Here is a 21,932-nt window from a genome sequence, read left to right as displayed (position 1 = left end):
TTTCATCAACTTGGGTAAGATATTTATATACATCCTTTTTTAATTCAATCTATGAAAGTTGCTGACTCCCACTAATTTGTAAGATAATTATTCTGTTCTTATTTGCCTGTTCTTTTTTGGTTGTTTATATTTTTGTGTTTTTGCTTGATGAATTAGTTCACCACAGAAGCTTACAGAGAAGCTTGTATGTAGGAATATTGAAATGGAGTTTGTAGCTAGTAAAAAATGTCATGCCTGACTGGGATTCAAACTCAGCACCTCTTGAACAAAAGGCCGAGAAACTACCTCTCCGCAGTGGAGATTGGCTTTTTTCAAATAACAATTTTTAAAAATTTATTTTAATTTCTATTTGTATATATCATTATATACATAACTTGTAGATTACTTAATCATTACCCTGATAAATTTGTGTAAGTTAATGTATGAATATAGTCTTATTGTTTTATTTAATTTGTTGATATAATTAATGATGCAATATTTTAAGTTGTTAAAATATATAAACATGTATGTTTTGGAAAAATAAATCACTACTATAATTGAAGACCACAGGATAAGAAAGATAAGGGTCCATTTTTTTTAGATTTGAATCAGTTTTATACATTTTGCAGGGTAGAATTCATTTGTAATGTTAAAAATGGCAAAAGAGGTAAGGGCTTGTAGTAATTGCCATTTTAAAAATGGCTCTACAGGGGAAAAAATGAGGGTGCCAGCGAATGTTGGGAAATAGGATGATGATCAATGTATACTTCGTAGGATGTGTTTGGCTGCACTGTTCCTTCGCCTGTTTAGTCTAATGTATTATTTGTTTTTAAAAGTTTTGTAATAGAAGTATGCGTTTCGTATATATTTGTAAAAAAAGTGTGAGATATTGAAAATAGATGTTGATGAATCGAAACTGCTAATTATTTCTAATAATCGGAAGAATGAAAGACGTAAACTATAAGTTGAGGTTAAGTTCACCCGAAACAGAAGACGTAAGTGTTCAAAGTTAAAATGTTTTCTGGTTATTAATTTAACTGATAGGAATGTCATTATTTCAAATTTAAATAAACTGCAGTCCTATAATGAGCAATCAGTTTGTCTCTTTGGACTGATAGGACGTAAAACGGTAGCACGTCATCGACCCTGACAGAACGAAGTATATTCAGCCTTGCATGGGTGCTCGTATTCATACAAAGTAAGATTAATTAGAGGTAACGAATTACATGAAGTGACAGTATGCTATAAGGCATTCTTGGTACTTAATGGTATATCAGCGAAACGATTGCAAACATTACAAAAAGGATTGCAGGCAACAGGAAAAACTCCAGTTGATAATCGTGGGAAGCATCACACTAGGCCAAATAAGTTACCTGATGATATATTTAATAATATTATTGAGCATGTAAAAGCTTTCAAAAGTAGAAATCCACTTTACAGTTTAAAGAAGACTAAAAACGTGTATTTACCAAGTGAGCTAAATTTTAAAAGAATGCATTCAATGATAGTCAAATATCCCAAAATGTTTTGTTTGAAAAATACCATGACATCTTTAATAACAAATTTAATATCTGTCATGGCCATCCAAGGTCTGATATGTGTAGCTATTGTGATGAATTGAGAGTTAAAATAGAAAAAAGCAAAAAGAAATTCCAGAAAATTCTAACAAACCTGACATAATTAGTAAAGTAACCTTAGATTTAAGAAAATTTGTAATCTATAAAGAATTTCATTTAAAGACAGCTGAAACATTCGGTACGTACGTATTAACGCCACCGCAGCAGAAGTTGCGCTAATGTGCCAATCAATTATTTATAATTATATTTATTTATTGTATAAAGTTAATTAAAATTAAAATTTATTATAATCGAACCAAACTTAACCTACGCGCGCTAACTTGCGCTTAGGTTAAGTTTGGTTAGATTATATTTATATTTTCACAATTATTTTTACGTAAGGGTAGATTGCTTTTTATTGCCGCATTAGCGCAACTTCTCCTGCGGTGGCGTACCAAACATTCTATGAACAAAAACTTAATGATTGCTGTAAAGGCTGTTGTCATAGACTTCGCTAAACAAGTGATGTTTATTATGGTTGACAACTGTCCATTTATAATTTTAACATTCAATTTTTTTCTACTGGAAATTCAATTTTTTTAAACTTACTCTGAATTGTATGCTAAAGAAGGATCAGATGATGTTTCGTCAGTGCTGTATGACATAATATTGAACCACCTGCCACCAGAATTTCTAGAGCTCCGCACTATTTTCTGTAGTTCATGTGGGCAGAATAAAAGTGACACTGTATTTACAATGCATCATCATGTAGTTCACACAGTAAAAAAATTGCAGAAAGTAAAAGTAGGTTTTCCAATTCAAGGGCACGTGTATTTAAATGCAATCAGAATATGGGAATAGTAAATCAAAAATGAAGAGTAGAGCTGCCTAATGAATGGAATGCTGTATTAGAAACTGCTAGGATAAAGCGAGTCCATTTCCTGTGACAATCACTCATTTTTAAATCTTGGACAAAATTTTTAAAAACAATATATTTTATAATTAAAAGTGAAAAGCTGAAATCCTTCCTTATCTGAAGGAAAATTTCTGTTACCTGATTTTGTATACAGTGAATTATCACCTATAAAAAAAAGCCAAATATGATGATCTACAAAACTTGAAAAGATTTTGTTCTCAGGAAACTCACAAATTTTATGAAAATATACCATTTAAATAATATTGTGTTCTTTGTGTAAATATTTCTTGTGCAAGTGTTTTGTTTTAATTTACTGCTTTTTGTAAACATAAAATAGACTTGTTCACTGACAAACATTTAATTAGACAATATGTGTAATTTAAAAAAAATATTATTAATATAGTGTTTAAATGGAAATGAAAATACAATATTTTTGGACTCTCATGCTTTTTGAAAACAATTTATCTATTCTCACCTTTCTTGTGTTGTAATTTGTTAGGTTTAATATAAAATTAATTTTCTAAAGAGTTTTTAAACAGGGTTAGGAAATAAGTAATTTTTTAAAAAAATATAATTTTATACTTCAGATAGTAATAGATTTGTATAATTAAAATGAAATATCTAGATGTTAGTTAATAGTCTTGCTAGTTAATGATGTCTTCAAATATTCATTTCCATTTATCTCCGAATATATTCCTGAGCACATTCATCTTTCTTCCCATGTGGTCTTAGTATTGTGAAAAGAATATTTGCTTGTTTTCTATAGCAAGTGTTTTTTTATTATACTTTCTGTTCATTATTAAGATAGTGTTTGCTTTAAAAATTATTAGCATGGCTTTCTGGAAAAAAATATTTCTACTGTACTACCCTTTTATACATTTAATTGTTTAAGTTTTTAGTCTGTACCAAAATCTCCATTGTTACAATACACTGGTCAACAAAAAAAAACTTTTTTCATGTATCTGGAATTGTACATGGTGATTTTAATTAATTTTGGGGTGCTGAATTCAAAACTGCTATTATTATTTGTGTGATGTGTCACACTTTTTAGATACATACAGTTTAGACGTACGATTTATTTACTGAAGATGCATAATCAGTGTGAAATCAATATTTAAAAAAAATTATTATTTGTGTATTCATATAAAATTTTTTTAAATCAACTAAATTTTTATTTATTCAAACACAGATTTAAATACATTAATACAATTTTAAAATAACAGTTTCTAAAAGTCTAATCATTTAGAAATATCTTTAAAATAACAGTTTTTAAAAATTTAAATCATTGGAATTGTCTTACCTTTAATTTTTTTAAATGTTGATTTTTTGTTTATTTTTTTAACTTTTTCGCTTTTACAATATTTGATCAGTTTCTCCAAACAAAAACCAACAATAGTCGCCCATCATTTCTGGATGCCATCTTCCTTGGTACTGATGCTCCATGGTCAGAATATGCTGATAGAAATACTCTCCTTGGTCAATGCTGACAGAGCCCAAATTTTCAGGAAAAAGTGTAGCTGGGAATATAGGAAATGATTTTTTGACATCCTAAATGTTGGTAGATTTCTAACAGCTTATTAACAAAAAAAAAAAAACAGTTTTCATTTTTTCTGTTGCCTAAAGAACCACCAGCAACATCCTTTTTTGAAGGACTTCCATGCAGCTAGTTGTCATTCAGCAGTTTCTTGATTTGCAGACTGATAAATATATCCTCCTGGAGCTTAACGTAACTCACTTTAGGAACTTATTTTTAAATGATTAAATTATGGTCTACTTTTGTCTAGTGCCTTTACTTTTACCACTCTCAATTTAATGATAAATGCTTTACATTTTTTCACTAGCCACAAAGTTTGGCCACAATGGCCAGATCTTTAGTTTTTAATGACATTTTGTTTCACTACTTTGTCCTAAAGACAAAGAAAACAATATTTCATAAGTCCACCTTACAATGTTTAAAATTAAAAATACAGAAACTATTCGTAATTGTAACCAGTAGTTGATTAAAATGAGTTTATTATAAAAATCATTTACGATTACATTCTTTGTGGTAACACAGTTTCAATAGCATGTTTGAAATCAGCACCCAAATTACAGTGAGAAAAGTTGTGTAACATGTTAAATACAAATTTTGTGTTTAGTGTTAATTAATATTAATCATGGGGATTTTTTTACAGCTGGGTTCCTATCAGCTATTTGCCGTATGTTGTACTTGGCAAATATTCTTTTTGTCTCCTCTTATGTCCATTTTGTTTACATGCTTTTTTAAAAAAGTATAGCAAATCCAATGGCAGAGTATTGTTGTATCTCTGTCTATAATCTGGAGACAATTTGAACTTGGTCAAATTGTAAACAGGTATGGCATTTTTCACATTGTAAAAATTTCTAAACCACATCCCTTCTGGCAGATCCATGTGTTAAGACAGATATAACTAAACATTAAGCCAAAACCATTTTACTCTTCTAACCCCAGTAACTTTGAAAAGTGGATGTAAAAATTAAAAAAAATTCAGATTACCAAGTATAAGTATGTAATAAATAGTGTGTTAATTCTCGGTTGATATTAGTACTTGAAACTATTATACAGAAAGGTGGTGTGTTACTTCTTTTATTTTTAAATTTGTTCATTTGTGTAAGAGTGATAGCATCTCTGCCTTTCATCTGGAGGTCCTGGATTTGAAGTCAGGCAAGACATTTTTCACACGCTATAAAATTCATTTATCATTCATCTAGTAATTGTTAGAGGGCATAAGACTGTTATTACTATGCAAATAAATAAAAAATAAAAATTTAAATATTTATTTTTCTCTTTTTGTTTCAGTTTGGAAAATAATTAAGATGCCGATATTATTTATAACATGGATGTATGAAATTTGTAATCATTATTTTGGATTTATTTGTTTTGAATCGTCTTCCACATTATTCAACAAATACTATTACATTATTATGAACAGAATTTTAGAAGATAATAATTTATCTTCTCTTTTTTTGTGCACTTTCTGCCTTGTAATAAGTTATCTGTGTTCTTTCGTAAGTTACAATGTATTATTAATTTAGTAATTATTATTTATTTTTTATTAATTTATTATCTAGTAATTAGTAGTGTATGTTTAAAATTGTGTATTATGTGACAGTACTTGACATAAATTGAGCAAAAAACTTTTTACCATCCTTTGATGTATCAGATATATTAAACATGGTCGTAAAGTGAAAACCGATGCATTAATACAATGAGTATTAAAAAGTATTCTTATAATAAAAACCAAATATTGTTGCTCACCTCTTACAAATATTTTTTTCAAATAAGATAGAAAACTTATATCTGGCACACTGATCAGTGTTTTCGTTTATCCTATATTCTTATTAAAAAATTCTTTCCATATCCCTACGTGCACAATAGAACAATAACATAATACCCTGTGATGGGAATTCACACATGGGGTAGTGAATTGCCATCATAGGGTAAGATATACTGTATAAAGCCAAAACATATAACATGAACATCACATCAAATAATGAAATGAATAATAAAATTACTGATTGTCATCATCTGCTGCCAAGTATTAGGTTCTAGACTTGTTCTGACGCATCGTAATCTCGGTATTCCAATCTTTCACCTTCCTCTTGAAATATAGTCCAATGCATGTTTAGATAACCTTCCATTCTCTGGACATGAACCAGCCGGTTTTCTCTGTGCTGTTTGTTTCAGTGACAGCCATCACCCCAGAGCTTGTCCCTAATTCTGTCATTGCTGTATCTGTCCAACCTAATCACTCCCTTCACTCTCCTTAAAAATCTCATTTCAGCTGTCTTGATTTTTTTTTGTTGACATCTTCCAGGTTTCACTCCCATAAAGAAGAGTGGGCAATGCTAATGTTTTATAAAACTTAATGGTATCAATACAAGCGCTATTTTTTTTAATTTCTTATAACCATTCCATAAACTTGGTTGTATACTTTATTCCATAAACTTGAAATTTTAATATCTATATCATTAGTTTTTAAATAAGAAATGTCACATCCTAAGTAAGTAAAATGTGAAAAAAGTTACTTGTTCCAAAACCTGACCATTTATGGCTATTTTAGATTGATCAGGTTTATCACCTAAATCCGTCACGACGTTGATTTTTCTAATAGAAACTTTACAGTTATATTTCAAGCTTATTAAAAATTTTAGTACATTTTTAGACAAGCAGCTGTAGTCTGTCTTTTGTTCACCTAACATAACCAAATTATCAGCAAACAGAAGGGAATTTATAAAAAATTATTACTAACTTGCACACTCAAAGGTGCTGGCAAACCCAAGACAAGCCTTGAATTGGACAGAATAAGGGAAAACATGTGGATAATAAAATTACTAACTTTCTAATTTGTGGAAACAAGATAAAAGATTATTCAGAACTTTGATTCAGCTCTTTGGGAATGGTGTTACTGCAAATCGAACCAATTTGAGTTAATTTCTTATATGCATGTTCAAATAATTTGATTTTTATGATGTTTAATGATATTTTTATTAAATTTCATATTGCAATCTTTTGTTGTAATTTTGTTCTTGAACATCAGTTATGTAAATTTTTAAAACTAAACTTCTGAAAGGATGAATCAAACCAGATTTATTATTAAATTTCTTTTAAGGTTAATTTACAGTTGCTCTTGAGATCATTTTCAATGATTATGTTGTTACTTTAATCCTAGTATATCAGTTAATGTTATTAGGCAGACATCATATTTAGATTTGGTAAAAAAAATGTTAGATTTGAATCATGTCTTTTTATTTAGTGTATGATTGTTGTTTTTTTATAAAATTTTTGTTCAGGTGTATTAAATGTGATCCTTTTTTATATATGTTTAGATTACTAGATTTGTTGTCAATAGTGGTGGATGTCAATGCGTCTGTGAGATGGTTGATAAATATGACTCCTTTACATTGATAAGAGATTTTAAGTTTATTTTACCGTTGTTTGAAGCTATGTTCAGTTTGATTATTTTAGAACATTTTTCAGTTTAGTTTATATACTATGGAATCATTTTTCTGTTTGGTTGTACTGCTCTGTGTATAGTGATTTCTTTTTACTTTTGTTTGGTATTCTGTAGATCATATTGTACCCACAATTTAAAAATATTTAAGCTATTTTATTAGAATTCTTTGTTTTTCTAATTTGCTGTATAGTTTACTTTTAGTTATTATATTCAGAAGTATGTGCTGCTATGTCCATTTGTTTGCACTAGGTATTTTTTTGCATTGAGTTTTTCTTGTCCTCCAGATGGCATAAGTGTGTTGAGTCATTTGTTGATCATACTTCTAAAAGCAGACAGTTTATACTTGCAGTGGATTGAACTTTCAAATACTGGTACATTTTACATAAATGAAAAGGAGTTTTATATATATACATTGATTCTTAATGCCAGAAGGACTTATAAACTAGCATTTTTAAAATTAGCTGATTTTTTTTTTGTTCTGTTTGTAGTAACTATATAATGGTGAAAAAACAACTTGTGTGTCACAAACAAGTCTGAAATAGCACATTTACATTATTAAATCAGTTCAATCTGATGGCTATTCATTTTTATGTATTTTTGGTATATGCATTCTTTTATAATAGACATGAATTAGTCCATTTGTGACTGATATGCCTTTTTGTCATAATCAACCTAAAAGTATAATAGAATATTCCAGTAACATTATTGCAGATATTTTACATTTTTTTTATTAATAATTTTTTATTGGCATGTAATTGTACTTTGTTGCAGTATATCATATCAAGAGAAAAAAAGAGATACGATTTAATGCTTGCAGAAATGGAGAGTATTAAAGAATCAACACAAACCTCACCATCTGACACTGCAATGGTTAAACGATATGTATGTAAATATAGGAATGTGTAAACATATTCTAATAATGAATTTTATAAAAAATTGCCCCCCTTACATAACTGCACTCCTTCCATAATGCAGTAGCATGATAAAAGGATTTTAGCCTTCCGTTGTCACTAAAAATGGTTGTAATTTCATAAATCTAATTTCCATATACAACTGATGTAACAGGGAGTACAGTTTAAGTTTAGAAATGTAAATTTGTCCTGTTTGACATTAAGTACTGTACTTATAAAACAAAAACTACCTTGCTGTGCAGTATGACATTGTCGTATTTGTCATGGTAAACAAATTCTGTCTCTGAAAATTAAATTGAATTTCATATCAGCATATTCTTTGCATTTTTCGTATGAGATGCAGTTTATTAAAAAAAAGGAAAGTTTCAAAGTAGTGCAATTGCAACATTCCTGAACTATACAAAAAAATAAATAAATAAATAAAAAAGGTTGACTTATAAGTTATTTAAAACAGTTTTATCTGTTGTTTAAGTATAAAAATAAATGTCCAAAAGCCAGTTTTAATATGGCTATTTAAAAAAAAAAACTTGTTAATTCAGTTCTTAGAAAAGGCAGGACCTTTTTTTACATAGAATTGTGTGTTTTCACAATACTATTGTGGTACCAATGTAATTTCATATTTCCAGTTTACAATAAGAAGGAAAAAAAGAATTTCTATATCACAGGAAATGTAGGTAGGCCATTGATGGAAAAAAAAACATAATAGGTTATGAAAATTTCCTTCTTTTGTTCATTAAGTGATATGTAATAGGTGGCAAAGCTAATTTTATTTATTAATGTAATGAATTAATTTTTTCCTTTGTGGTTACATAAACTTCTGGTTAATGTGTAAATATAGCCTTTTATATACTAATTGTGTTGTTGTCAAGTGTGTATGTATTTTTATTTATTTCCATTAGCATTTTGTTTCCAATTATTTTTAAACATTAATAGCAAGTGTGTTATACTTAGATAGTTAACACGTACTTCAATTAATTATTTGACACATGTTATTGACAGAATATTGTTTCTTGCCAATTTTATTGATGTGTGCTAACTTTGTACCTTAACTGTGTAACAAAATATTAGTTTATTTTGTTTAACCATACCTTATTTTCAGTGACATATCAGTAATGCTACTATGGTAGTCCACTGGTTAAGTTTATTTTGTATATAATTATTCCCTTATTTAGGTTTAAGTATCAAATATTCAGTTTAATCGCATCAAAAGATATTTTAAATATCCCTTTATATCTCAGACTTTCAGCTTAAAGCTGAATGTAGAACTTCTGCTGAAATTTTTCATTAACTGGATGTATCTGATTTTTTATTTCCTGTTATCTATCTATTACAATTGCATATATTAGAATGTTGAGTATTTTTATTTTCATATAAAGTAAAATCAAGTTTTTGTCTATTATACTTAGTAATATTTTACTATACTTTATTATCATCGGTTTATTGTAATATTCTTTTGATGACTTACATATTCAGGAATTATTCACATAGTATTAGTACTGGAAATTTTCTCTTAATTAATTATATAAGTTTTTTTAAATATTTTATTTTGTTTAGGTATCATACCTGCAGCAAGCAAATAATCATACAAACTTCTTGGTTTATGCAGCTAAGAGGAAAAGAATTAATAAATTGCTGGATCGTGAAACTGCTACTATTTGGGTAAGGAGTTATAATTTACATGTAAACCTTAAATGTGATAATACATGTAGATTCATATTCAGTGACTGAATGAATTCTATTTAAATGACTATAAGAAATACTGTTAGATGATGAAATTTTTAACAAAAGAGTTTTAAATAAGACACTCAAAATAATTACCCAATTTTAGGATCATCAATGTTTTTAGTACTTTTCTTCATATTCATAACTATTTCTGTACAAAAAAATTTTAATAGGCTCTCATTTAACAGCTGATTGATTTATGAAAGTTTTCATATAAATATCTGATGATATAAATTTAAGCTCCTTGGACAAAAGTAACCATTGGAACTTTAGCTCTACATTAGGAAAATTACTCATCAGTTTCTTTTATAATTATTGTTACTGTTTTTTGACTGATGAATTACTTCACCCCAAAGAAGTTTGTGAAGCTTGTATATTAGAGTATGAAAAATATAAAACTATAAAATATAAAACATTTATCAGGATTTAAATAGTTTTGATAGTTTTATTATAATACAATGATTAACCCATTCATTCATTACGGTGAAATACATCTCAGCCTTTCATCCAGTAGGCTCTGAATTAAAATCTGGTCATGGCAATTTTCATACCACAAGTTTCCATTCTGTATTTGTATGCACACTTTTTGAGCTTATGTAATGAATTAATCATCGATCAAAAAAAAAAGAAAAGAAAAAAGAACTTAAGAAATTTAAAACTTTAGAACTTAAAAACTTTGTACATTGTACTCTACTTATTATGGTTTATTTACTAAAACCAAAGTTAATAAATATGAATTTCATTCTAATTTTGGTGGTTTTCAAATTACATTATTGTATTATAAATATCTGGTTATTCAGTAATCTAAATCTGTTTTCCTTATTTATTTTCATTATATATCTATTTTCCTTATTATATTTTACATTATTCTGTATAATTTTGTATTATTATAAAAACAGTAGTGATAGGCAATAAAATATTTACATGTAGTAGATGTCAATAGAAGGAAGAGTATCAGGAAACATGATTTAGAACAATTTAACAAATGTACCAAAACCACATTAATGTAGAGACCAACATGTAATATTTTCAATTAGATGTACCAGTTATGTTTTTTTGCTCAAAATTGTCAGTCTTATCACATTTAAATTCCAATTTAAATGTGATATCAAACAGAAGAAGCTCAGCAATTGTTACTAAAACCAAAGTTAATAAACAAGAATTTTATTCTACTTTTGGTGGTTTTTAAATAACATTATTGTAGTCTAAATATCTGGTTATCCAGTACTCTAAATCATCATGGTAAGCTTCATTCATAAACTATATTTTTTCTTTTATTCAAGTTATAAACATTACACAGCAGAAAATTAAATTCTATACAGAGTTAACTGGTTAGCTTAGTGCATCAGGTTATTCACTTATACAGGGTTAGTAGGGTGAAAGCAGACTAAATGACAATATAAATAAATACCTGCTTGATATTAATTTGAATTAGTTTTTTATTTGAATTAGTTTTATTAGAATTTATGAGAGATACAAATAAATGGCACAATAAATGACCATTCATTCTAATTTTACTTAACAAAAGACTGTGTGCTCTAAACTCTGGTGTTTGTAAGTGTTAGTAAATTGTTTCAATTATACATAGAAAACTTTTTATAATATTTAAGCAATCATATTATATACTATATTTACATGATTGATCATATGTGTAAAAGACACTTTTCCCAAAAGAATTGTTTGCAGTAGATCAGTGACTGTCTTTTTTTTGTATATTAGCTGATTTCATAATAGTAACCCTATAACTTGGAATACATTCAAAATTTTCTTTTACAGAATTATAATTTTTAACCGCTCTACCTTTTTAAGAGCAAAAATATATGTAGTAAATAAATTTCAAATTTCACAGATGTGTGTTCAGATCTCCTCCCCTCTCTAACATTTCCTTGACTACAACTCATTTTGCTGTCAGATGTCTCAACCACATTTGATATTTACTTTATTTAATATCTAAGCTGGCTTCTCGTACACTGAAATATTTTTCTTTTCAATGTACTGACTTACTGCTAAGATAAATTAATTATAACTTCATTGAGCATCTACGATTTATTACATTTTTTTGTGTTAAAAACTTGTTTGACAGTTTAATGTTTAAATTCAAGATTGGTGTACCTTGTATGTTATTCAGCATCAGAACCCTGCAATATGATTTTTAAATAATTATGTATTTAAACCCTTGGTGAACTCTATGTATTTTAATAACCGTCCAAAATTTCTCTGGTGAACCTTGTGTAAATGTAATATTTGACCTGTTTCTATGCAACTACATGATAAATTCAAATTTACAATATATAGCTCTAGTGGATAACATGTATTGTGTATACACACACATCTAATTATCAAATATACCTCTGCTGGTGTACTTAACGCCAATGTATGTGAAATTAGTGGAATCTGAACCCAAGCATTCTTTAATAACTTGTAATTGCTAATTTACTGGTGAAACCAAAAAAATATCTAGTTTGGTACAAAATGTTCCTAAATCTATATTCTTAAAACTACATTCTTAGAACTATTCTTTATACCTTATCTTCTAATAATATAAAAATTAAAGCTATCAGTACCGAAGAACCTTTTAATTAGAAGTAATGTTATCTTAAAATATTAGATTGTGAATTAGTATTGAGGTAAATTAATAAAAGATAAAGATTCTAATAATTAGTTTTCCATGTTCTATGCTTAACTGGGTATTAATCACAAACACTGATTGGTTAACTTTCAGTACCATAAATATAAACATTAAAAAAAAATTAAATGATTCAGCAGTTTTCTAAAATAAATTAAAACATGTTTTGACAATTCAAAAATATTTTGTTTTAATTACAAGCAAACAGGAAATTATGTCATTATTATACAGGAATTTAATGATCAGTATTAAAAAAAAATACAAAAGCAAAATTCCTTTTTTTAATTAAAAATCAAACAAAGAACTTTTAAAAAATGAAACAGTTCAAAAAATGTACACTACACAGATAATGATAATTTAAAATGGATGTTTTCGAATATTTGAATCTTTGAAATTAGTATCTCTTTAAATTAAAAATATTTAAATTATTTAAAAAATTAAGTTAATACCATTTTTAAGAAATATTAAATAAATAAAAAAATTTTAAGGCTTGTAAAAGTTTTAAGCATATGTGATGCAAAATTTATTCACTCCTGAAAGATTTTAAAAATAAATTTCCAAGATCAGAAAATTTCAAAATGCAAAATATTTAGAAGTGATTTTATTTCAGCAAAAAAGCTCAACATGTTTGCAAACTGTGATGAGGACCATTATCATGAGTACCCTCATGTCACAATTCAATTATTAGTCAAATTGCTTAGTTCCTGGATTTTAGCCATAAAATAAATTCTCATCACTGGTAATTCCTCAACACATTTTTCTAATATTTTTTTATAGTGTAGTTTTGGGCTTACTGATGGAGACCCTGACAGATTGGCACATTGCACCTTCTAATTGGAGATAAGGAGCCAAAGTATGATTTAGTAGTGATGTGGAATTTGTGTAATACAGACTTGAGAATTGTCTGTATTTCCAAATATTTAGTGTACTAAATTACACTAGTGTAATTTCCTTTTGGTAATCTAACAATCCTCATGCATAAGCAACTTAATTTTGTTCACATGTTGTGTTCAGCCTCTTGTGACTTGTGATCTTCACATTGACTCTTGTACTCTTGAAGGGCAAATGCCATTCAAAATACCTTTCCTGGCTAATTTACTTCATTGCCGTAGACCTGCCTAATCATTTCAAAGGTCTCCCATCAGAGTTATTCGTGGTCTGACATATAATTTGAAATTACCTTCTGCTCTAACTTGCAGCCCATAGTGAAATCACCGATCTTCACCTGCATCTGGATAAAAAAACCCAAATAACACTGATCAGAATGATGCCGCTCAGCATGTTGTCTTAGTTGTTCTTAGAGTACTGCTAACTGCTGTTGTGCATAGACACTCATGCTGCACACTCTGTATATTATTAGTGTAATGATGTGGCATATTTTTATAAACCAGCATACATTAGTATCCTGGCTGCTAAATCAACTAGTTCTAGGTTTGATTTTTGAAAAACATCAATTTTTTTAACCATGTTTTTATCCATTTTATTCTACATTTTAAAATACATTTGCAATATCCGAGTTAAATAATAAATCAACAGTAAAGTAAAATAAAATAAATATTTAGTAAGATTAAGTTGTAAAATTTCTTAATTTACAAAGATACTATTTTTATTACTTTTTTATTTTTCTATACTTACATTTTCAATATAGTCATTTTTTAAGTAATCTGCTCCTATTGTTGAATAAACTATTAATTTTATTTTTATAGAATCTGCCTAGAAGTTTCAAACCATACAGATATTTGGAAGGTGTTGAATTTAGCTGGGACAACAAAAAATTAACTGGCCGTGAAGTTAGTACAATGAATAATGACTGTCCAGTTTATAGTCGTGTTGGGAAGGGTAAGCAGACAATTATTTTTGCATGAGTAATACATATATATATATATATATATATATATATATATATATATATATACACACACACACACACACACACACACACACACACACACACACACACACACACACACACACACAGTGTTGTAAGAAGTATGCACTCTAATTTTGGAATGGCATGTAAAATTTAGATTCACTACTTTATTTCATTAAATTTGTAGTTTTTTGAACTACTGAATTCAAATACGATTTCAGTTTTTTCTATCAGCACAATTTTTTTCTTTCTGTATTTTTATTTGGTTGTATTTAGCTCGCTATAATTTAACTATTTTTTTGGATATTAAGATTTTTGTTAGATATACTTCACAACTAATATTACTTTTAAACTTAAAGTATCTTTTCTGTAATTGGAGGTATTGTAGAGGTTTTTTCAGCTTGTAAAGTTATTTCTGTTGCTTTTTCTCTGAGTCATCATTGTTTTAATGAATCCCATCCAGCAGAGGTCCTCAACAATTAAACATTCCACTGGATCTTGGTCATTTTGTTTATTTTTTTAATATCCAGACAGAAATTTATTCTCTGTTCTCTACTCACAACATCAAGATTTTTTGTAAAGTATTTTGTTAAAAACTAATTTTTTTCTTATTAAGTATCTCTAAAGCTTTTAATAATTTCATAGTGGTTGGTCCTTTTTGTTTCCTAGAAAATTCTCCAACATAAATGCTTCCTTTTAATATTTAGTTCTAATAGGTATGGTAGAAATGTACTTGAAATTGTCTCCTCTTGACAAGGCCTTTACAAGCTGTTTTATAAGTCCTAGTTTTACATGGAGTGGTAATAAAAGTGTTTTCGTCTAGTCAACTAAACTTTTATATAAAATATTCTTGCTTTCATGTTCAAAAGATTTGCTACCAGCCAACTTCCTAACCCAAAATGCTGATATCTTGATTATTAACTGATTTACATAAGATGTATGGGTTTGAGAAGATAATTATCATGCTTACCTAGAAGCACGGTTAGTATTTTAAAGTTCAACCACCCTACCTTCATTTTTGTAATTAAATCATTGTAAAAATCAATTTCTCATTATTTTCTCTCGGGTAAATTGAATGGCTATAGATACCAAAACACATTTATTCCCATTATAAAAAAGACAGCTTTTAGATTTATTTAGTCATTGAAAACTCTCATTCTTTAGTCAATGAAAAATGTACATTAAATCAGCAATTTCATTGCAATATACTAAGTCACTCTTAAGTAACTCTTTTTCTCGGTTAGTGTGCAAATGGCGGATGATCTAGCACATTGAAAGAAAAAGAATTTATTCTTTTTCTTTCAATATCGTAAAATTTAGATGAATACTTGGATAACATTAAATCTCTCACTAAATCACTGAATTAATTTTATTGACAACAAATTTCCAAAAAGATTTTTAAAAGATTTATTGTCACAACATAGCACTTGAGACATTTGTATTATAATGGAGTTAGTTCTTGTTTTTTTTTTTTTTTTTTTTTTTTTTTTTTAATATATATACTTTTTCTAAGGGCTTTTGAATTTTCAATATTAAACTATTATGTATATTGAGTGTTTTTTAACTTTTTATCAGGCAATTCTTTTCACCACTGTCACCATCTCATTAATGAAGTTAAAGATTTTCCTCATTTTGACAGTATAAACTTCAAATTAAAAAACCATTATATGGTAGTTGATTTCATCAAAATTTTTTCAAGATCAGAATTAATAAACATTTAACAGTGAAAAATCTCACTAAACCTGATGTTTAAAGAGAAAACAAAGGATTATGTAGAAAATGTAGATAAATAAAAGAGAAAAAGCCATGTGAAAAATTTGAGTCAAGAACACCTAAAGAAGACAACATGAGTTTGTAAAAAAAACTGAATGAAGAATGCTAGTAAAGGAAAGAGCAATGATGGGTAGATCAGAGTGGAACCCACCAGGTTGGTCTGGTGGTTAAAACTTATCGCAAGTCATCTGATTTCGAAGTCAAAAGTTTTAAGATTCAAATCCTAGTAAAGGCAGTCACTTTCATTTAGATTTGAATATTAGATCGTGGATACCACCAGTGTTTTTTGGTATTTGGTTTCAATTAACCACACATCTCAGGAATGGTCGACCTGAGACTGTATAAGACTGTACTTCATTTATATTCTTACATATCCTCACTCATCCTCTGAAGTAATATCTCACAATGGTTCTGGAGGCTAAACAGAAAAAAGAGAGAGAGAGGGTAGATCATGATAAATCAAGAACGTATCATAAAAAATAAAGCAAAAGATACATTGACAACTTCGATGAAGAGCAAAGAATAAAGTGGAAAATTCCACTAAAGAAAGATTTTGAAAAAATAATGAAAGATCAATTGGAATTTTTAGATGAAAAATTCTTCCTTAAGTGTAAAAGATTGATAAGATTTATAATAGATGCTAACAAATTTCTTTTCTCTATAAAATCTCTTTTTACATAGAAACAGTATTACAAAAAATATCAATGTCAAGCATCATAGCATCACAATTTATGTTAATAAAATTTCAAATTTGTTTTTATAAATGTGAATGGTATGTGCAGTTAGAAAAATTATTCCATGTATCTTATATGAAAGAAAAACAAAAATATACAGCTTTTACCTTATTTCTTTTCATAAACAGAGTCTATATAACATTGTCACTATGTAATAAACAACTGTGGTTTTGAAAAACAAACTAATAAGCATGACTCAATTATTTTTTCTGCTAATATTTACTACTGAATTCCAAGAAAATGAGATTTTGTTCTCTATTTAAGAACATTATTTTATGTGTTCAGAATAAAAATTAGTATAGTTGTAGCATGCACACACACACACACACACACACACACACACACATACACACACACACACACACACACACACACACACACACACACACACACACACACACATACACATACACACATACACATACACACACACACACACACACACACACACACACATGCACATACACACACACACACACACACACACACACACTCACATATGCATTAAAAATATTTTACCAGTAACTCTTAGAAGTGCACTAGTATTCTTATTTGAGTTTGATTCAGTATATATAAATATTTTTAATTCTAGTTCTTAAAAAGTATACACTAGCCTACTTTATAGAAGAAACCTTAGCAACTAATGCAAAACATTATAAATGATCCCCAACTTTAATTCTCAAAGCAGATGACATTATCTGCATACGCAGTTCAACCATGAGTAGGAAACACATTTTCCTCCAAATGCAGTACAGGTGCAAGTCAAGGCTGTTGTCAAGAAAATAATTGAAGGTTTAAGATATGCTTTAAAAGAATTGCATTATATAAATTGGGCTATTTAAGTATTATTTATACATGTTAGTGGAAGAGGGTTCACATTTTCCTTTCTTTTTCTGAAGGGATGTTGAGCTAGTAAATACTGAAAGGAAAAATTAAAAAAACTGAAAACTGTATTTTCAGTAAATATTTAATGTACTCCATAATTTTGTTTCATTATGTTGAATGTTTCAAGAACATTCCAGATATATTTCACAATATTTAGTTATAATGTTAATTTCTATTCCAGCATCTAATTTAAAAAAATTAAAATAAGTAAATGAATAATGTTTAAAATTTGATAAATGTATAATAACATATCTGGGTTTTTAGTTAATAGATTCGTAGAGCTAAATGGTACTAAACCTGCACCATCGTATTTAATCAATCAATTTTAATCTATAGTGAAATTAAAATAATAAAAAAAATATAGAAATCTTTTGTAAACAAAGGAGAGATATGACATTTGCTTATAAAAGGAGGGCTTAAAAATCACTAAAAAAATGTTTATGTAATAAGGAGTGTTAAATCTGAATTTTGATTTGGAAATTAATTTTATAATTATAAATTTTATATTATAATTATAATTTTAAATTAAAATTATAATTAAATTTTTAAAAAAAATGTAATTTGCCCATCAGACAGTGCTCTGTCTGATGGGCAGAAATAAGCACTAGCCTATTCATCATTCAGTACCCAGCTGTTATATGCTAATTGTTTACAAGTATGAGTGAAAAAGAAATGTATCCAGGCGTGAAGCAGCTTTATTATTATAAAATTTCTTATAAAAGAAAATGTGAAATGTCAGAAATTTGTGAAAGATTTAAAAGACAGTTTGGTGAGGAACTATTGATAAATATAAGTGTCTATAAATGGAGTAAATGTTTTAAAATATGGTAAAGTATGTGTACAAAATTAACCATACTCTTGTCTTCCAAAAACATTGACAGCAGAAGAAATGGCTATAGAATTAGCATGCTTATTCAAAGTGATTGTTGAATTACAGTGCAGAATATTGGCTTTACATTCAATTTCAGTATCATTAGTGTGGATAGCTGTATCAGAAATCAAGTGAATTACCAGAAAGTATGCAGGCATTGGACTCCACGAATGCTATTAGACTAACACAGATGTACCTCACACATGTTGCTCATATGTAGCACAATGTGATGAAAAAGGCAATGAATTTTTACTATGTTTTTATTACTAATGAAACTTGGTTACACTATTTTATCTCAAAAAGCAAAAGAGGAGTGATGCAGTGGCAACATCCTTTATCTCTGAAACCGAAAAAAAATGAAAACCACTTTCTCAGCAGGAAATTTATGGCTTAATTTTTGGCGATTTACAGGGTGTTCCTAACAGAGCAGCACATTATAAATGTCAGTTATTACTCAAATTTACTGAATGATCCAATAAAAACAGCCATCTGAATGAAGAAGAAAAAGTCAACATCCCATCTGTTTTTTTACAGAATAATGCACACTTTCATGTGGCTACATTGTAACCATACAATGGTTATAATCCATGAATTAAAGTGGACAATTCTGCAACCCCTCTGTTTTTTGGTCCATACACCATCTACGTGTTTGGACCCTTAAAAAAAGTTCTAGTGGGTAAAATGTCTTGTTACAATTCTCAAGTTATTTGAGAATGGGTCCAGTCAACAGCCACAGGAATTTTTTTTGAAGGAATATGAAAGCTACCTGAAAAATGATGGTTGTACAATGAAAAGGAAGGAAACTGTGTTAAAAAATAACAATTTGTAATATACTTGTTATGTTGCTTTTTGAATAAATAATAAATTATAATCTATATTTAAATGCTCCTTATGCATGAATGGTCCCAAATATGGTTGGTTACCTTAGGTAAACCCTAAGATAAACTAAGAGAAATTTATAGAGGATGTTGACACCAGTATTAAATACATACATTCATTCATGTGTGTGCTGACAAAAAATTAATTTTAATTATTGAGGTTGAATTTAGATGGTTGAACTCATTTAAAAACTTCTTTTATGGTTAAAAATATCTATATATTTATAAGTATAGTAGTAGTAATATATATCATTTTTACAGTAATTTTTAATTAATTTATTTTCTTTTTGAAAAAAGATTGCTCCAGGTTGAAGTTATCAGCTGAATCTAAGGAATCTATCTTCGTCACAGCATTTAATTCAATACAATCATCAATTTCATGTGATGTATCTAATTGTAGAGGAAGTGAAACCAATTTTGATAGTAATAAACCAAATTTTGAATCGTCATTGCTGTCAAATCTCACCAATTGTACAGAAACTAACACAAGTACTTATAAAATAGAATTTTTCCCTTTTTCTATTTCATCAAATATGACTAATTCTAATAAGATTAGTAGATATAATCCCAATTTCATAAACTCTAGAAAATATAAATCATTAAACTTGTCTAGATATTCAAATAATACAAATTATCTTCGTATGAAACTTTTAAGAAGTAAAAAGGAAGTATGTGCTCCATCTAACCGTAGAGGAAGTAAAACTAATTCTGATAGCGATGAATCAAATTATAAGTCATCACCAAAAGATCTCACCAATTTTAGAAGAGCTAAAAAGAGTACCTGTGAAGTAAAATTTATACCTTCTCTCTCTTCAAATACATCTACTTCTAGTAGGAATAGTAAATTTAATCCCATTTTCTTAAATTCTAGTGAATATAAATCATTAAATTTATCGAAATTTTCAAATAATACAAATTATCTTCGTATGAAACTGTTAAGAAATAAACAAGAATCTTTAAAAACCCAAAAGAAAACAAACAAACATTATGTAATTAAAACAGAATCTGTATAATAAATCTGTCTCAATAAATGATTTAATGTTCTTAATATTGGTTTTTAGTTTGTTGATTTAGAATGGATTACTATATCATATGTTATTGGTGAACAAATTTAAAAAAAAATCTAGTAACAATGTTACTGAATTGACTAGAATCAAATTAAAAAATAAACTAGTTACAGAAGGAATTTGACTAGAGTTTAAAACCCTCCTTCAGTGACAAATTTGAAGATTTTTATTGTCCTTTGAATATTAATTATATTCCAATTTCTTTAACAAATAAAAAATAATACAAATAAGACATCTGGAATAAGTTATTTTAGTATTCTCTATTATATAATAAAAAAATAAATAAATAAAAGGAAAGGAAAAAAGAAGTATTTTATACAATGATAAAAGTGATCACAGAGCCAGCCTCTGTGGTATCTCTGCCTATGATATGAATGATTCTGGGTTCGAATCCTGGCCAGGTTTGGAATCTTTTTCACATGTAACAAGAGTCATTTCTTATCACAAAATAAAGGATTAAGGTAACTGTAATTTGAAATAAGCCTGATTTGAGTTACTGGAAAGAGAATAAGTAAGTTAATAAATAATCCAGCTTTTATGGTGTATGGAATTTTTTTTACATAATGAATATTTAATGAGAAAATAGTTTATTTATATTCTATTTTTTTTTAGAGAAAATCATTGACATCTGGGCTTAATTTATAGCTGGTAGAAGTTACACATCTAAAGTCATAAAATGATAATAATAGAAGGGTACCACCACAAAATACTTGCTATAGTTTCTCTGTTTTTTACTATTTTATTTTTATTTTGATTGGATTTTTATTTTATCCCTCTTTTCTATCAGTGAGATATAAAAGTTTATTTATCTATAACATCTATTATTTTATTACATTGTGTCTATCTTGTCTTATATTTGTACAAATCTTGTCATGTATTTAATTGTACGACTAATGCATTGTACCGATTGCCAGTAATCTGAATGAATGTTGACGATTTAAATGTTAAGTAAGATTTATTTTAACAAACACATACTTAAAAAATAAAATGATTAATTAGTCTGTGCCTTGCATCTTTTCTTAGAATTAAATTAGAACAGAGTTAAACATTATATCACTTAAATCTTGAACTGAACGAATAGAATATTAAGCCATGACTGACTATGCCTGCTGTACTTATAAAACAGTACTTATTAAACAGTACTTGTAAAACATTTCATTAATTGATA

The 21,932-nt window shown here is 28.0% G+C and overlaps 1 protein-coding gene across 1 annotated transcript; it reads left to right on the top strand.

Moving 5' to 3' along the window:
* The first annotated feature begins 724 nt into the window (after window positions 1–724).
* Window positions 725–21,764, top strand: LOC142324118 (uncharacterized). The gene is made up of 6 exons (XM_075364782.1): window positions 725–974; window positions 5,270–5,478; window positions 8,199–8,309; window positions 9,893–9,997; window positions 14,393–14,525; window positions 19,995–21,764. Exons 2-6 carry the CDS (start codon window positions 5,287–5,289, stop codon window positions 20,708–20,710), a joined length of 1,257 nt encoding a protein of 418 aa, XP_075220897.1. The 5' UTR covers window positions 725–974; window positions 5,270–5,286; the 3' UTR covers window positions 20,711–21,764.
* Window positions 21,765–21,932: the final 168 nt, after the last annotated feature.

The sequence above is a fragment of the Lycorma delicatula genome, chromosome 4 (assembly GCF_047948215.1).
Source record: "Lycorma delicatula isolate Av1 chromosome 4, ASM4794821v1, whole genome shotgun sequence".
Lineage (NCBI taxonomy): Eukaryota > Metazoa > Arthropoda > Insecta > Hemiptera > Fulgoridae > Lycorma > Lycorma delicatula.
This window is presented reverse-complemented; position numbering and strand designations above follow the sequence as displayed.

Excerpts from the sequence above, each read along its gene's own strand:
- LOC142324118 (XM_075364782.1), top strand. The coding sequence starts at position 5,287 with ATGCCGATATTATTTATAACATGGATGTATGAAATTTGTAATCATTAT. Across the intron at positions 8,310-9,892 it reads CTGCAATGGTTAAACGATAT|GTATCATACCTGCAGCAAGC; the intron begins GTATGTAAATAT and ends TATTTTGTTTAG. Across the intron at positions 9,998-14,392 it reads GTGAAACTGCTACTATTTGG|AATCTGCCTAGAAGTTTCAA; the intron begins GTAAGGAGTTAT and ends TTATTTTTATAG.